Source organism: Anabrus simplex, chromosome 12, assembly GCF_040414725.1.
Source record: "Anabrus simplex isolate iqAnaSimp1 chromosome 12, ASM4041472v1, whole genome shotgun sequence".
Taxonomy (NCBI): Eukaryota; Metazoa; Arthropoda; class Insecta; order Orthoptera; family Tettigoniidae; genus Anabrus; species Anabrus simplex.
The window spans coordinates 13,684,597-13,697,519 of NC_090276.1; the positions used below are offsets into that span (position 1 = coordinate 13,684,597).

General features: G+C 39.9%; 1 protein-coding gene across 1 annotated transcript in view; it reads right to left on the reverse strand.

Annotated features, from left to right (window-relative positions):
• Positions 1–12,923, reverse strand: part of IleRS-m (Isoleucyl-tRNA synthetase, mitochondrial) — a 101,229-nt gene that overhangs the window by 57,900 nt on the left and 30,406 nt on the right. Inside the window, exons 7-9 of the mRNA XM_067156087.2 lie at positions 11,801–11,970; positions 7,790–8,026; positions 3,033–3,208 (exon numbers count right to left, since the gene is read on the reverse strand). Of these exons, the coding sequence (XP_067012188.2) occupies positions 3,033–3,208; positions 7,790–8,026; positions 11,801–11,970 (583 nt within the window). The remainder of the gene's footprint in view (positions 1–3,032; positions 3,209–7,789; positions 8,027–11,800; positions 11,971–12,923) is intronic.

The window sequence follows — 12,923 nt, forward strand, 5'->3', positions numbered from 1 at the left end:
CCCAATTGTAAACCAAACTTTAAAAAATTTTTTTTTTTTTTGCTGGGTTCAAAAAATGTCCCTCAGCTTAGAACCAGTATCGTCAACACGGAAAAACAGCACCAACACAGATAAGTCTTATGGTGACGGTGGGATAGGAAAGAGCTAGAATTGGTAAGAAAGGTGCAGTGGCCTTAATTAAGTTACAACCCCGGCATTTGCCTGGTGTGAAAATGGGAAACCACGGAAAACCATCTCCAGCGCTGCCGACAGTGGAGTTCGAACCCACTATCTCCCAAATACAAGCTAACAGCTGAGCACCTCTAACTGCACGGCCAACTCGCTCAGTAATTCCGCTAACTGAAGCTTCTGAAATTCTAGCATTGTTTCCAAACATTCCATGAAAAATCATCGGTCATGCATTTAAAAATTGCTCGATGGAACAGAGGACTACGCTCTGTACGAAGATAGTGGCAAGGAAATAGATGACTGTGAATCTGAATCATCTCATGGTGACGACTGACTAAACAATTAATTAATAAAATGTATTCATTATGCTTTGCATGTTTCTTTTATTAACTTCTCATTTTTCATTTCCGGGGCTCTGCTTATAATCAAATAAATACGGTACACGCCTCTTGGATCTTGACATCGACATATACAGTACATGGTCGTATGTTCACTGAGCCCTAGCCTCACTTTTGCAACCTGCTGTGCGATAGCTACCCTGATCTGTCAGCTCGTTCTTATCTTGACTCATCAAAATGATGTTGTCTGTGCAGGTTCTCCATTACCACAGCCAATCAGGACCACACTCAGCCAATCAGATTTTATCTGCATGCCGAATGACACATCCAAGTACGAGATTGAATAAAAGAAGAAGTACACTGTGAAACCTCTAAAGGATCTTTTAAACGAGTTGATATTGTTCCAGTAAACCGGCGCACCAGAAAAGCTGTTGCATTAGATCCAACAACTCGTTTGATGATGATGATGATGATGATGATGATGATGCTTGTTGTTTAAAGGGCCCTAACATCTAAGGTCATCGGCCCCAGCACCTCGTTTTGATAGGGATCAACATCAGTAATATGAAGTTACCGGGCCAATGACCTAGCTATTAGGCCCCTTTAAACAACATCTGAAATTAACCAGGGAGAAAGGGTCCATCTACGAACTCCGTCTATCTCGTCTCAGACTGGATTTCACTTCGAACGTTCTCTCCACCATATCATAAATACTTCTGATCCTTGAGTGTATTTTCAATGTTATTTGCTTTACGTGTCACTAACTACTTTTACGGTTTTCAGAGACGCCGAGGTGCCGGAATTTAGTCCCTCAGGAGTTCTTTTACATGCCAGTAAATCTACCAAGACGAGGCTGACGTATTTGAGCACCTTCAAATACCACTGGACTGAGCCAGGATTGAACCTGCCAAGTTGGGGTCAGAAGGCCAGCGTCTTAACCGTCTGAACCACTCAGCCGGCGGAGTGTATTTTAAACTCACTCATAATCTTATACAGGGTGTCCTCGAGAAAGGTTCCAATATTTACAGAGGAGGGAGTACACAATAAACAAGGAGAAGGTCCTATAAACATTGGTGTGCTAACATCAATCATCACCATGTCTTTGATCTACTCTTCACAACATGTGCTCGATGCGACTGCCATCTATTGAAATGCATCCTTCCACCCTACTTGGCATGCAGTAGCGGCGATTAGAGGGGCGGCAAGGGGAGCAGTCGCCCCCTCCCACCTCTCAGTTTGTGGAGATTTCTTTTTTAACATTAAAGTTTAGCCACCTGACTTTTTTTTGTTTCGACAGACTGAAGAACCTAGGAGTTATTAAAAAAATTGCCTGAAACTAGAAATGATAAAAAATTTAAAAAAAGCAATTTGTAAAATCCCTATTGCTTCTTCAGCTAATTCCTTCCTCTAATTTCTTTAATTATTAAGACAAATACTTAGCAGAAATACCCACAAAATGTCGTTCGTCGTGGCTAACCGATTCATACAGTGCAGCAGCGTGTAGTACATGCGGCGATGAAGGGTAGCAGGGGTATATTTTATGCCAAGGTCATGGACACAGGTATGGTTCACCCACTTGCCACTCACATTCGTCATTCTGGCAGCCTCGCTCAGTAAATGTGTAGTTCTATCCAGTGTTTGTAACTTTATTAGTATGTAGTCAAATACTAAATTACATTTTAATTGCATACTCATGCCAAACTTCTATTTAATTTTAATACATGTGTAATTATTGTCCCTTTGATGAAAGTTTTCTTGTACAGTACTATTATTAGCGTACTAAAGTTGGTAGACTCAACCTTTACGTCTATATCAAAAAAAATTCGCTCAGAGAGCATTGAAAAGGCTTACCAATTTGTAGCTATACATTTTTTTTTTAATTATGCCTTAGAAATCCCCCCCCCCCCCCCCACTTCTCTGCTCTAGCCCTTAAACCCGGGTACTTCCGCTGTCTATAAATATTTGTGCCCCCCCTCCCACTTCTAACTCCCAATCGCCGCTACTGTTCGCCAGGAATCATGCATTCTTTGGAACACCCCCGGCTGTTCCAGGATTTCATTACAAGCATTGAACGCAAGTTTTTGTAGTGTATCCACATCATTTATGGGTCTTTACAAGCCCCCAAAACCAAAAATCTAAAGGGTTAAGTTCAGGCGAACAGGCAGGCCAAGGTATTATCCCTCTCTGACGAATCTATCGCTCATGGAAGACCCATGTTAAGTGCCACAGAACCCTACAATAAAAATGGGCCAGTGCCCCATAATGCACGTTCCACATTTGCAGGGCAAGGAACGTATTTCTGTCCTTTGTTTCCTACGACCCTGCATAAATTATTGGAACATCATGATCATTGACAGTAGTGGCAACGGACCATAACTCTGAAGATATTGGATTTGTGACCAAGGTTTACAGGACCTTTTTCATGCATTTGTTGTGTGCTGTCTCCATTGTATATATTGGAAGTTTTTTTAAGGACACCCTGTATAGTCTTTCACAGTGAAAACATGTTGCTATACAAACACTCACCTTGAAATAACAGGAGTCTGAGTCCTAGTGTCGTACAGGACAGGGATGGGAACACCCCACACCCTTTGACGAGAGATACACCAATAGGGTCGCTTCTCCAACTGGGACGACAGGTACTCTGTATTCCCTGTTAAACTGCCTCTCTCAGGATACACCTTAACATCCCGCAGTTTCTCCTGAAAAGAGAGAAGAAGAAATTCAGCGTGTAGAACTTCCAACATTTCAATGAGTTTGAGTTCACATGTAAGGTTCACAATGTCAAGGAGAACAAATTACCTGTCCTAGATGCAGCAGTGATAGAGCTGCAAAGGGACAGAAAGTTTGTTGTGAAAAGTATCTTTCCTTTCCCGAGTTTAACTAGCTTTCGTTTTATCCTACACTTCCTCCATGACTGAAGATTCATCAAGATTACCCTTCAATGAGTGTTGAAGCCAATTTCTGACGAAGCTGGGAAGCAAAAACAATTACATCGGCAGATGTGAAGCTTCTGCTGTGTGTAGAGTTAGTGAGTCCTCCTTCCAGGTATCCATGTTGTTGTTTCCTGTACATTCCATACAGTTTGCCTACATTTTGAATACACAGGAGTATTCTTTGTCGAGGCAAATGAAATACCCCTCTAATTGGTCGGTTATTGGACATTATAAATGTTCAGGCTAACTCATTCCTACTGCCAGCATTTCGCCCCAGTGTGCCAATTTGGGCTCATCAGTTGGTAACAAGCACACCTACCAAGATGCATGGCTAGTGCATAATGTGAAAGCCACTATATAGCCTACTTAGAGCCACTGGCAGTACCAATACACTATGAGAGACTTTGTCTCATTTTCAAAAACTGATGCCTGCTAGGCCATCAGATGTTACAAAAATCTATTCCCATAGTGAACCTGAAATATCTGTCCCGAATGAGTAAATTTATAATATCAATATAACTGACCCATTACTGGGTATTATAAATTTTATAATATAATTGGTCCGTTACTATAAATTTTATTGGTATTATAAATTAACTTATTAGATACAGGTTCCCTATTGGAATCAATTTCTACAACATGAAATACTCCTAAATGATCCGAGGTAATCAGTCTCCCACCGTGTACAGAAAACAACAACATGGTTCAACACGGAAGAAGAACTCGATTACATAGGCAGCTACTGGTAGAGCTTCCCATGCCAGAGAGGTGAAAGGTGATCCTGACCAAATGGAATACAGTGGTCCTTCAGGTTGGGGGTGCGACAAAAGGCTACCTCTTTCCCCAAAGTAATATAACTGTCGAGAATTCACAAAGAAGAAAAAGCTGGACTGTCTTACAGGATATGGTGAGTTAAAGGATGTGGAACCTGGATTGTACGCCACACGCTGCAACGATACTAACAGTAGTCTGTACAGCATGACACATACTACATAGCACTAACAACAGACTGTAGTGTACGCTACGTGCTGTCACAGAGCTATCAATAGCCTGCATTGTACACCACGTCTTGGGACAGTGCTAACAATAGTCTGTACTGTACGCCATGCGAGCAACAGCCTTAAACAATACCCTCTACATCATGACACATTCCACATAGCACTAACAGTAGCCTGTATAAAATGCCATGTGCTATGACGGTACTAACAAAAAGAGTAACGTGTGTTAGGGGCGGTACCAAGTAGAAAATGCAGAGTAGTATCTTACTCATTTTTAGCCGCAAATAGACTATGCTCTCACTGTTATATCTAATGCAATATTGCCGTATTTCTCCAAATCTAAGATACCGTATTTCACGGCATAATCGTCGCACTTTTTATACCAAAATTTTCGAAAAAAATTGTAGGGTGCGACCATTATACGATGAATATTTAATACCAGTATTTGTATTACTCAAAAAATGTATTTATAACTAAATTGTATTTGATACAAATTTAAGATGCACGTAATACTCGCGTTTATACATCAAAATAATTAAAATAGTCTAAAACAAAATTCATAATTTTTCGCAACAATTCGGCGAACGTTTTTCCAACCTGAAAATAAAAATGAACGTATTGAGTTAATTTATCATTAATTTGAGTATTAAAGTTAAAATATTACACTTGCAAAAAATTATCGCTTTGTTGTGAAATGCGGACTTACCGGTACGCAATTTATTCCAAATCTTCGGTGTCGCTATCGCAGGTTTCGCTATCTAATGCGCCGTCCTCGCCTCTGTTCATACCAGTATCAGATTCTTAGTCTCCCTGCCACACTGCGTCAACTTCGGAACCGTCTAGTGCATTCGAAATCCCAGTCCTTTTGAAGCTCTTGGAGACTAGTTCAGGTGGTATAAGATCCCAACTCTTCTTCACCCACGAGCATAACAAGTCCAAGGGTGGACGCCTGATATTTCCGGCGGGCGTCAATTGCTGATCGCCGCTCAGCATCCACTCGTTGTAAAATCGACGTAAGTGGTCTTTAAAGGGTTGACGTACCTAAACACTTCTTCGTCAATTATAGGAAACTTCCCTGTTTTAGGACCTCTAAACGCGCGTCTAGAAGGGTTTGTGCTTTTTAGCTTGTTTTTTACTTTCCGCCAGTCACGCACCAATTTTTCACTCACAGAAAATTATTTCTGCAGCTCTGTTCCCGTGCTGTTCAGCGAAGGCAATTACGCTTAGCTTGAAGCCCGCAGAATAGTTTCTATATTTATCCATAATCGCTTATAAATGCTTCACACGTTAATGTTTTGCGATATAAATGACTTTCCGTAATTGTTCACTATTAAAACAAATTATTTCTGCAAACACCCAAAACACAAATTAAAAACTTAAATTCTCACGCACACATGTCTACAGTAATCACGTAAATCTGAAACAAATAAATGCATCTGTGATCTGTCCATTCCAGAGCAGCCAATACTGTTAGGCAGCAAGGAAGCATGCAACAATTTATCAGTTTAGCTCGTTGGTTGCGACACACTACTGCGCTTGCGCAAAGCTCGCAAACCGGAGCTCTAGCTAGCGCGGTGTAGATCTACTGTATAGTTGACTGTATTCCGAGACGTCAGTAACAAACATTCATTTTTTTCAATTTCTTTTAAACATACGGTAATTAGGTTAATATTTCTTCCCAGTTATTGATGATTTTACAATACATTACTGACGAGTTTATAAAATAAAACTTTAATAGCATTGGATAATAATTATCTTGACTGCTTGGATAAAAGTTTTCATCCCATGCCCAGACACTTATGACGTAGTAGTAAGATAAGAGTCTAGCGATGACAACTGAGACATCGTAAATAATTCGGCTGAATAATTCCGTGGAAATCTGCGTTATCGTCTTGGATTTCACTTTGTGCGCTATAACACAGGAGCCGGCCCCATGGTGTAGGGGTAGCGTGCTTGCCTCTTACACGGAGGCCTCGGGTTCAATTCACGGCCGGGTCAGGGAATTTTACCTGTATCTGAGGGCTGGTTCGAGGTCCATTCAACCTACCTAGCCGGTATTTCCTGGCGACGTTGCCGATAAGCGATAACTTACAGCCTTACTTATTTCAAATGGGAACTCATATGTAGGTGGTGAATAAATAGTACACTGTCTCGCGACCACGTTGTCAAACTGCCGATAGCCTACCGGTAAGCATAATATGTAGGTGGTGAATAAATAGTACACTGTCTCGCGACCACGTTGTCAAACTGCCGATAGTCTACCGGTAAGCCATGCGTCGTACATATACCGGTATTATTTATTTATACGTTGTGCAACATGTCGCAAACGTGACTGTGTTGCCAAATTGCCCATAAACCATACACGTATTTAAATTGCGCATTCATGTGCAACTTACGTTGCAGTGCCATTTACCTTTTAACCAGATTAGTGAACAAAATTTGGACGTGCGACGATTATGTAATTAAAGGTTTAAAGTCCGATTTTTGTATTGAAAATAAAGGATGCGACGATTACGCGGTGGCGACGATTATGCCGTGAAATACGGTAACCCCTACTTTTTCCTGCAAAAATAAAAATAAAAAAATAAATCAGGCTTAAAAATTGCTTCGTGAAATAATATGAATGCCTTTCTTATACTGTACGCATTTTTAGACTATCTTTGCCTTCACACCAACGCAGAACATTGGCTTTACTTATGCCGTATTATTTTTTGCGGCTGCAAAATTATTCTTTATTTCCGAGAGTTCAATAACCATTAACTTAAAATTGGCATCATAATATCAAAGAGAACCTGTTGAAAATTTGCCAGCAATACTCGTTCCACGATGATCCATCAGGAAAATATTCCTGCTATCTATAAAACTTAATTTTACTAAGCATCATGTACAGTAGACACGTTATAGGCCTAACTCTGCCATTGAATAGCCATGGTCTTTCTAAGAATTTGAAGGATTGCATGTTTTGATGCCATTCTGCGGATTTGAGGAACTTCTTGTAGAGGCTAATAGAAAGTCATTCTCTTTTCACTATTTCCCGAGGTCCAGTCACATTACACAGAGATACAACCGGTTGCCGTGGCTAGTGATGTACAATAAAGAGACGGATGTTGATTGTCAACAGTTTTGTGTGCGCACGGAGAGGGGTGAGAAGCACCATGGTTACCGTGTTAGCTGCCAGGGTTGTTCATTACTGTTAGGTTGTGAATGCAAGATGACCCTTGATTTTTTACAAGAGATTCTGAGAAAAAACCGTTGTTTTGGATTCGGAGAAATACAGTACTATTCAAAAAAATAATCTAATTCCTGGGACTTTTTACAGCTGTTACATCTAGACCATCCTGTTACTCACAATAGCAGTGGACTTGATGGCACCGGTATCAATAAACCACTGTTGACTAGCTCGAACTATAACAGGCTTCTTGGTCCTCCAGTCATAGGGGTAACTATGTACATAGACTTCAGTATGAAGTATTGCAGCCTTCAACATCTGTAGCACCTTCTCACTGCCAGATGACAGCACAGGCAAGCCTCGCAGCTCGGGGATGGAATCCTCAGTGTAGCAGCCAGACTCGTCCACCAAACATTCCTGAAAGGAGCAAAGTCCACAGTTATGAGTCTTTTGCCCAGATCTCAGAATATGTTTAGAACATCATTTTGTCAATTTCTCTTTTTAAAAACAGCTTGTTCAATAAACGACACGACTATGAAAAACCACACAAGTGTCAAGATTTTCTCATAAACTGTACCGTACTGATTGTTTTGCTGAAGTTTATTAAGCTAGAAGTATTTTGAATTAAAGTAAAGGAACTGTGGAGAAACAAATATCAAGCTTCGATAATTTACTAGCAAAAATTATGGACAAGATACTGCATCATCTTAATTATATACTGTTATGCCTTTCAGCATTCAGTCTGCAAGCCTCTGTGGATTTACTAGATGTCATCACAATCCTAGTTCTGTGGCCTTGCTTAGTTCCATACCTCCTACCTTTACATCATTTGAGTCTAACCATCGTCATCTCAGTCTCCCTCTACTCCTCTTATCCTCCACAACTGAGTCCATTATTCTCCTAGGTAACTTATCCTTCTGCATTTGTCTCACATGACCCCACCAACGAAGCTGGTTTATGCATACAGCTTCTGCAGTCCAGTTCAATTCTAATTTAGCCTTTATCTCCTCATTCTGAGTAACTTCCTGCCATTGTTCCCACCTGTTTGTACCAGAGATCATTCTCGCTATTTTCATGTCTGTTACTACCTTATGAATGAGTCCGCCCAGTTTTCGCTCCCATAAAACAAAGTTGGTCTGAAAACAGACCTATGTAAAGATAGTTTCATCCGGGAGCTGACTTCCTTCTTACAGAATACTGTGATCACAACTGCGAACTCACTGCATTAGCTTTATTGCACCTTGATTCAATCTCACTTACTATATTACCATCCTGGGAGAACACACAACCTAAATATTTGAAATTATCTACCTGTTCCAGATTTGTATTTCCAACCTGACATTCAATTCTCTTACGTTTCTTATCTACTGACATCACGTTAGACTTGGAAAGGCTAATTTTCATATCACACTCATTGAACTTATTTTCAAGTTCCAAGATATTAGACTGCAGGCTTTCTGCACAATCTGCCATTAAGACCAAGTCATCGGCATAGGCCAGACTGCTTACTATATTTCCACCTAACTGAATCCCTCCCTGCCACTTAATACTGTTCAGTAGATGATCAATGATAACAATGAACAGCAAAGGTGACAGATTACAGCCTTGTCTAACCCCTGTAAGTAACATGAGCCACAAACTCATTCTATCATCAATTTTCACTGGAGCCCAATGTAAACATAAATGCCTTTCATTGCTTTTCATAAGCTACCCTTAATCCTGTAATCACTCAGTACAGCGAACATCTTTTCCCTTGGTAATCTGTCATATGCTTTCTCTAGACGTACAAAATAAACATAAATGCCTATTCCTGTTGTAACATTTTTCAATTACCTGGCACATACTGAAAATCTCATCCTGACAGCCCCTCTATGTTCTGAAACCACACTCATTTTTATCCAACTTACTCTCAAACACCGATCGCACCCTCCCTTCCAAAATGCCAGTGAATACCTTGTATCCTATAGAAACCTTTTTAAAAACTGTTGGTACAGTAGAACCTCTCGTATTCAGCATGTTTTACAGAAATACATGTTTTAAAATTCATATGACAAGTTAATATTTTTGGGCCTGGATGTAGTGAACTACAGTACATTACTGAGTTGGGCTGTAGCATAAGAAGGAATGCAAGGAGGAAATGCAGACTGGCAACTGCGAGGGATTGGAAGATTGTTGACTCACGCACTCAACAATGTCATGCACCTACTGTATTGCCTTAGTCTGTGTTAGTCAGTTGTGAGTGTTACAGAAAAAAAAGACTACAGTGAGTTAAACAGGCTGAAAACTGAAAAAAAAAAAAAAAAAAACTGAGCAAAAGAAACATGAACTTAGCTTTTACTTGTTGTAAGTTTTGTGTTTGCTTTTTATATTTTAATTATGTTTTATACTCTTTCCCCATCGCTCTTCGTTTCACACATGGATACTATTATAAAGTAACTAAATGGAATGCTATAAGGAAGATCTTAATGCATTTGTTTTTGCTGATGATGTCGCCATTTGGGGAGATACTGAGAGAGATGTTCAGAGGAGACTAGATCTCTGGAACATCAAGTTTAAAGAATATAAGTTAACTGTGAGCAAGAGCAAAACAGTGGTAATGAAAGTTAGCAGGATAAATACACCTTGTAACCTCACCCTCGATGCAGAGAAGACTGAATGTGTGAATACTTTTAAATATCCAGGGAGTACAATATCAAATGATGGAAGTGCCAAGAATGAAGTGTTGAACAGGGTGCAAAAAGTATTTAAAATTTTCATCAAGTACAGAATATGGTACGGGACAAGAAAGTTCCTCAGAGGGCTAAACAGACCCTGTTTAAGAATGACCGTATTTACACTAATAATACCCACGCATTTTTTATAAAAAATTGAGGCACGAAATTGGGGTACGGGTTTTATTCAAGTCAATGTTGGCAACTTTTTAAAAAAAATCAGCCTTCCTAAAGTTAGGGTGCGAGGATTATTCGGTGGCGGGGATTACTCGTGTAAATACGGTATGACCATAACATATAGTCTGGAGAGTTGTGTCATACATAGGAGACAAGTAAATCAACTGCAAGGCTGTGAAATGAAGCTCCTTAGATCAGCTGTACAGAAAACAAGGAAGGACAGAATTAGGAATGATCAGATATGAAGAGAACTGCAGGTCAGCTGGATCATGGAAGAAAGGCTGAGTGTTGCAAGGTTGAAGTGGCTAGGATATGTTAAGCAGGTGCAGGTGACTCAAATTTCAAGGAAGTATTTTGAGAAGATCGTTTCGGGACGAAGACTGATTGGACGCCCCAGAAAAAGGGACTTAGACCAGATAACAGAAGACCTAGAGAAGACAGGAGAAGACAGGAGATGCTCTAGAGAGAAAAGCAGCATACCAAGACAGTAACAAATGGAGGCACATCATTCTTAAACATCCTACCTGGCTTGCTGGAATAAATTAAGGATGATGATCACTATGTTTGATTTGAATACACAGTGTATAAAGTTACTATTTCCATTCTGAATGAACTGAGCACCAAGAAACGTCTATCTTCCCATATGAGTGAGAGTTACCTCCAGTTCCTTGACCACATTTACAGAAAAGAAAGAAAGAACTTAGGATGATGGTACTTACTAAATCAGGAAAGTGAAGGAAGTATCAGGAAAGCGCCAATGGCATGAATTTGTTTAACGAGGATCCCGACTTGCCAGAAAGTGCCAAGATCTCCCCCGCCCCTAAGCTGCACGGTGTGCGGAAGTATGTTCTGCTCAAGAACTGGCCTGTACAGCCTCTGAAACTTCACACACAAACTGCTGTGAATTTGAAGTGAGGAAAATTGCATGCCTGGAAACAAGTATTTGCCACTGCCGCTGAGTTATTAAATAAAGTTTTAAACCTAGAGTCTTTGTGTGAATTTGGCTGTATTTTAATGATACTCTCTGATATCCGGATTTTGTGTTATCTGGACCACCCAGCATGACATTAAGCCAGATATACTGTACTAACAAGTACATTTCTCTCCTTGGAACACTTCCCAGTCCCCTTAAAACACATTTCATATAAAAATACAGGCCAATGGGCAGGGCTGGGTGGTAAACTGTACCCTATTCTCAGGCTTGGATTCAGATCAGATCGGCCTGGTAAACGCATGTCGCCATATCTGCACAGGAGTCAGATGAAATGTGTTACATTATTCCATTTCAGAGAGAATCTCTTACCACTGGCATGCGATGCTCGAGGCCGACAAGGAAGTCGTCTGGTCCGTGAGCAGGAGCGGTGTGTACTAGACCAGTGCCTTTGCCAGTAGTCACGTGGCCTGCCGCCACAAATGGGAGTTCCTTATGTGGAGCAAAAGGGTGTCGATACATTGCCCCTCGCAAGGCACTACCTGAAACATTACAGAACATCTAGTCTAGTCACAAATGTTTTTCTCATATTACTTTTTAGCACAACGTTCAAAATTATAAAGAATAACAGTAGCCTAATGTCTTAAATAAAATAAAATAAAAATAAAAAAATTTAAAAAAAAAAGGGAAATTAACATTCTGATATTTTATATAAATTCACACAATACTTGGGAATTTCAAGCCTTTCAGTTCAGTTTGACTTCATAATACAGGCAATAATTAGATGGTATGAAAGTATCACAACTGTGGTAAACACAATGAACATAAGAATCATGTTCTTTTTGTCTTTTTTTAAATTTTCTTTATATCTCGTCATAAAGCCAGTTCTACTATAGTGAATTAAAACCACAATTTCCATCAGGTGGCCGTGATTGTTAAGCCTTTATGGTCTGACAATGTGGTCAGCCGGTTTGAGCCATGTTTGTGGAAAATTATTTTCACCCTCAGAATGTTGGCCCGCAGGGTAGGAGAAGTGGTGATATATAATTTGTAATCACTAGATAGCGTATCAAGAGCCTGAATTCAGTTCCAAACATCTCCGCAGTGTTCATATGAAGAGAGGACATATGATGCTGAAGATAGCGATTTGTCTGTAGGGCGGAGATGTTAAGCCTTGAGCAAGGGGTGTTATAAAATAAAATAAAATAAAATAAATAAAATAAAAATAATAAATAAATAAATAAACACATACATACATACATACATACATACATACATACATGCCTGACAAAGTTAACTGGAACTTCACACAAGTCAGGCAATAGAGTTCTGGCTTTTCTGCCATCTAGTAGAGTAAATCGGAACATTGACACTGATATTCATGCGGTCCAAATAGTGATAAATAAGCTATGGTTATTTCCTAAATTGCCCGTTTGTTCCCGTTACTGCTAAAACTGCCCACTATCACATATCCCACTGTGCTCATGGCATGTGA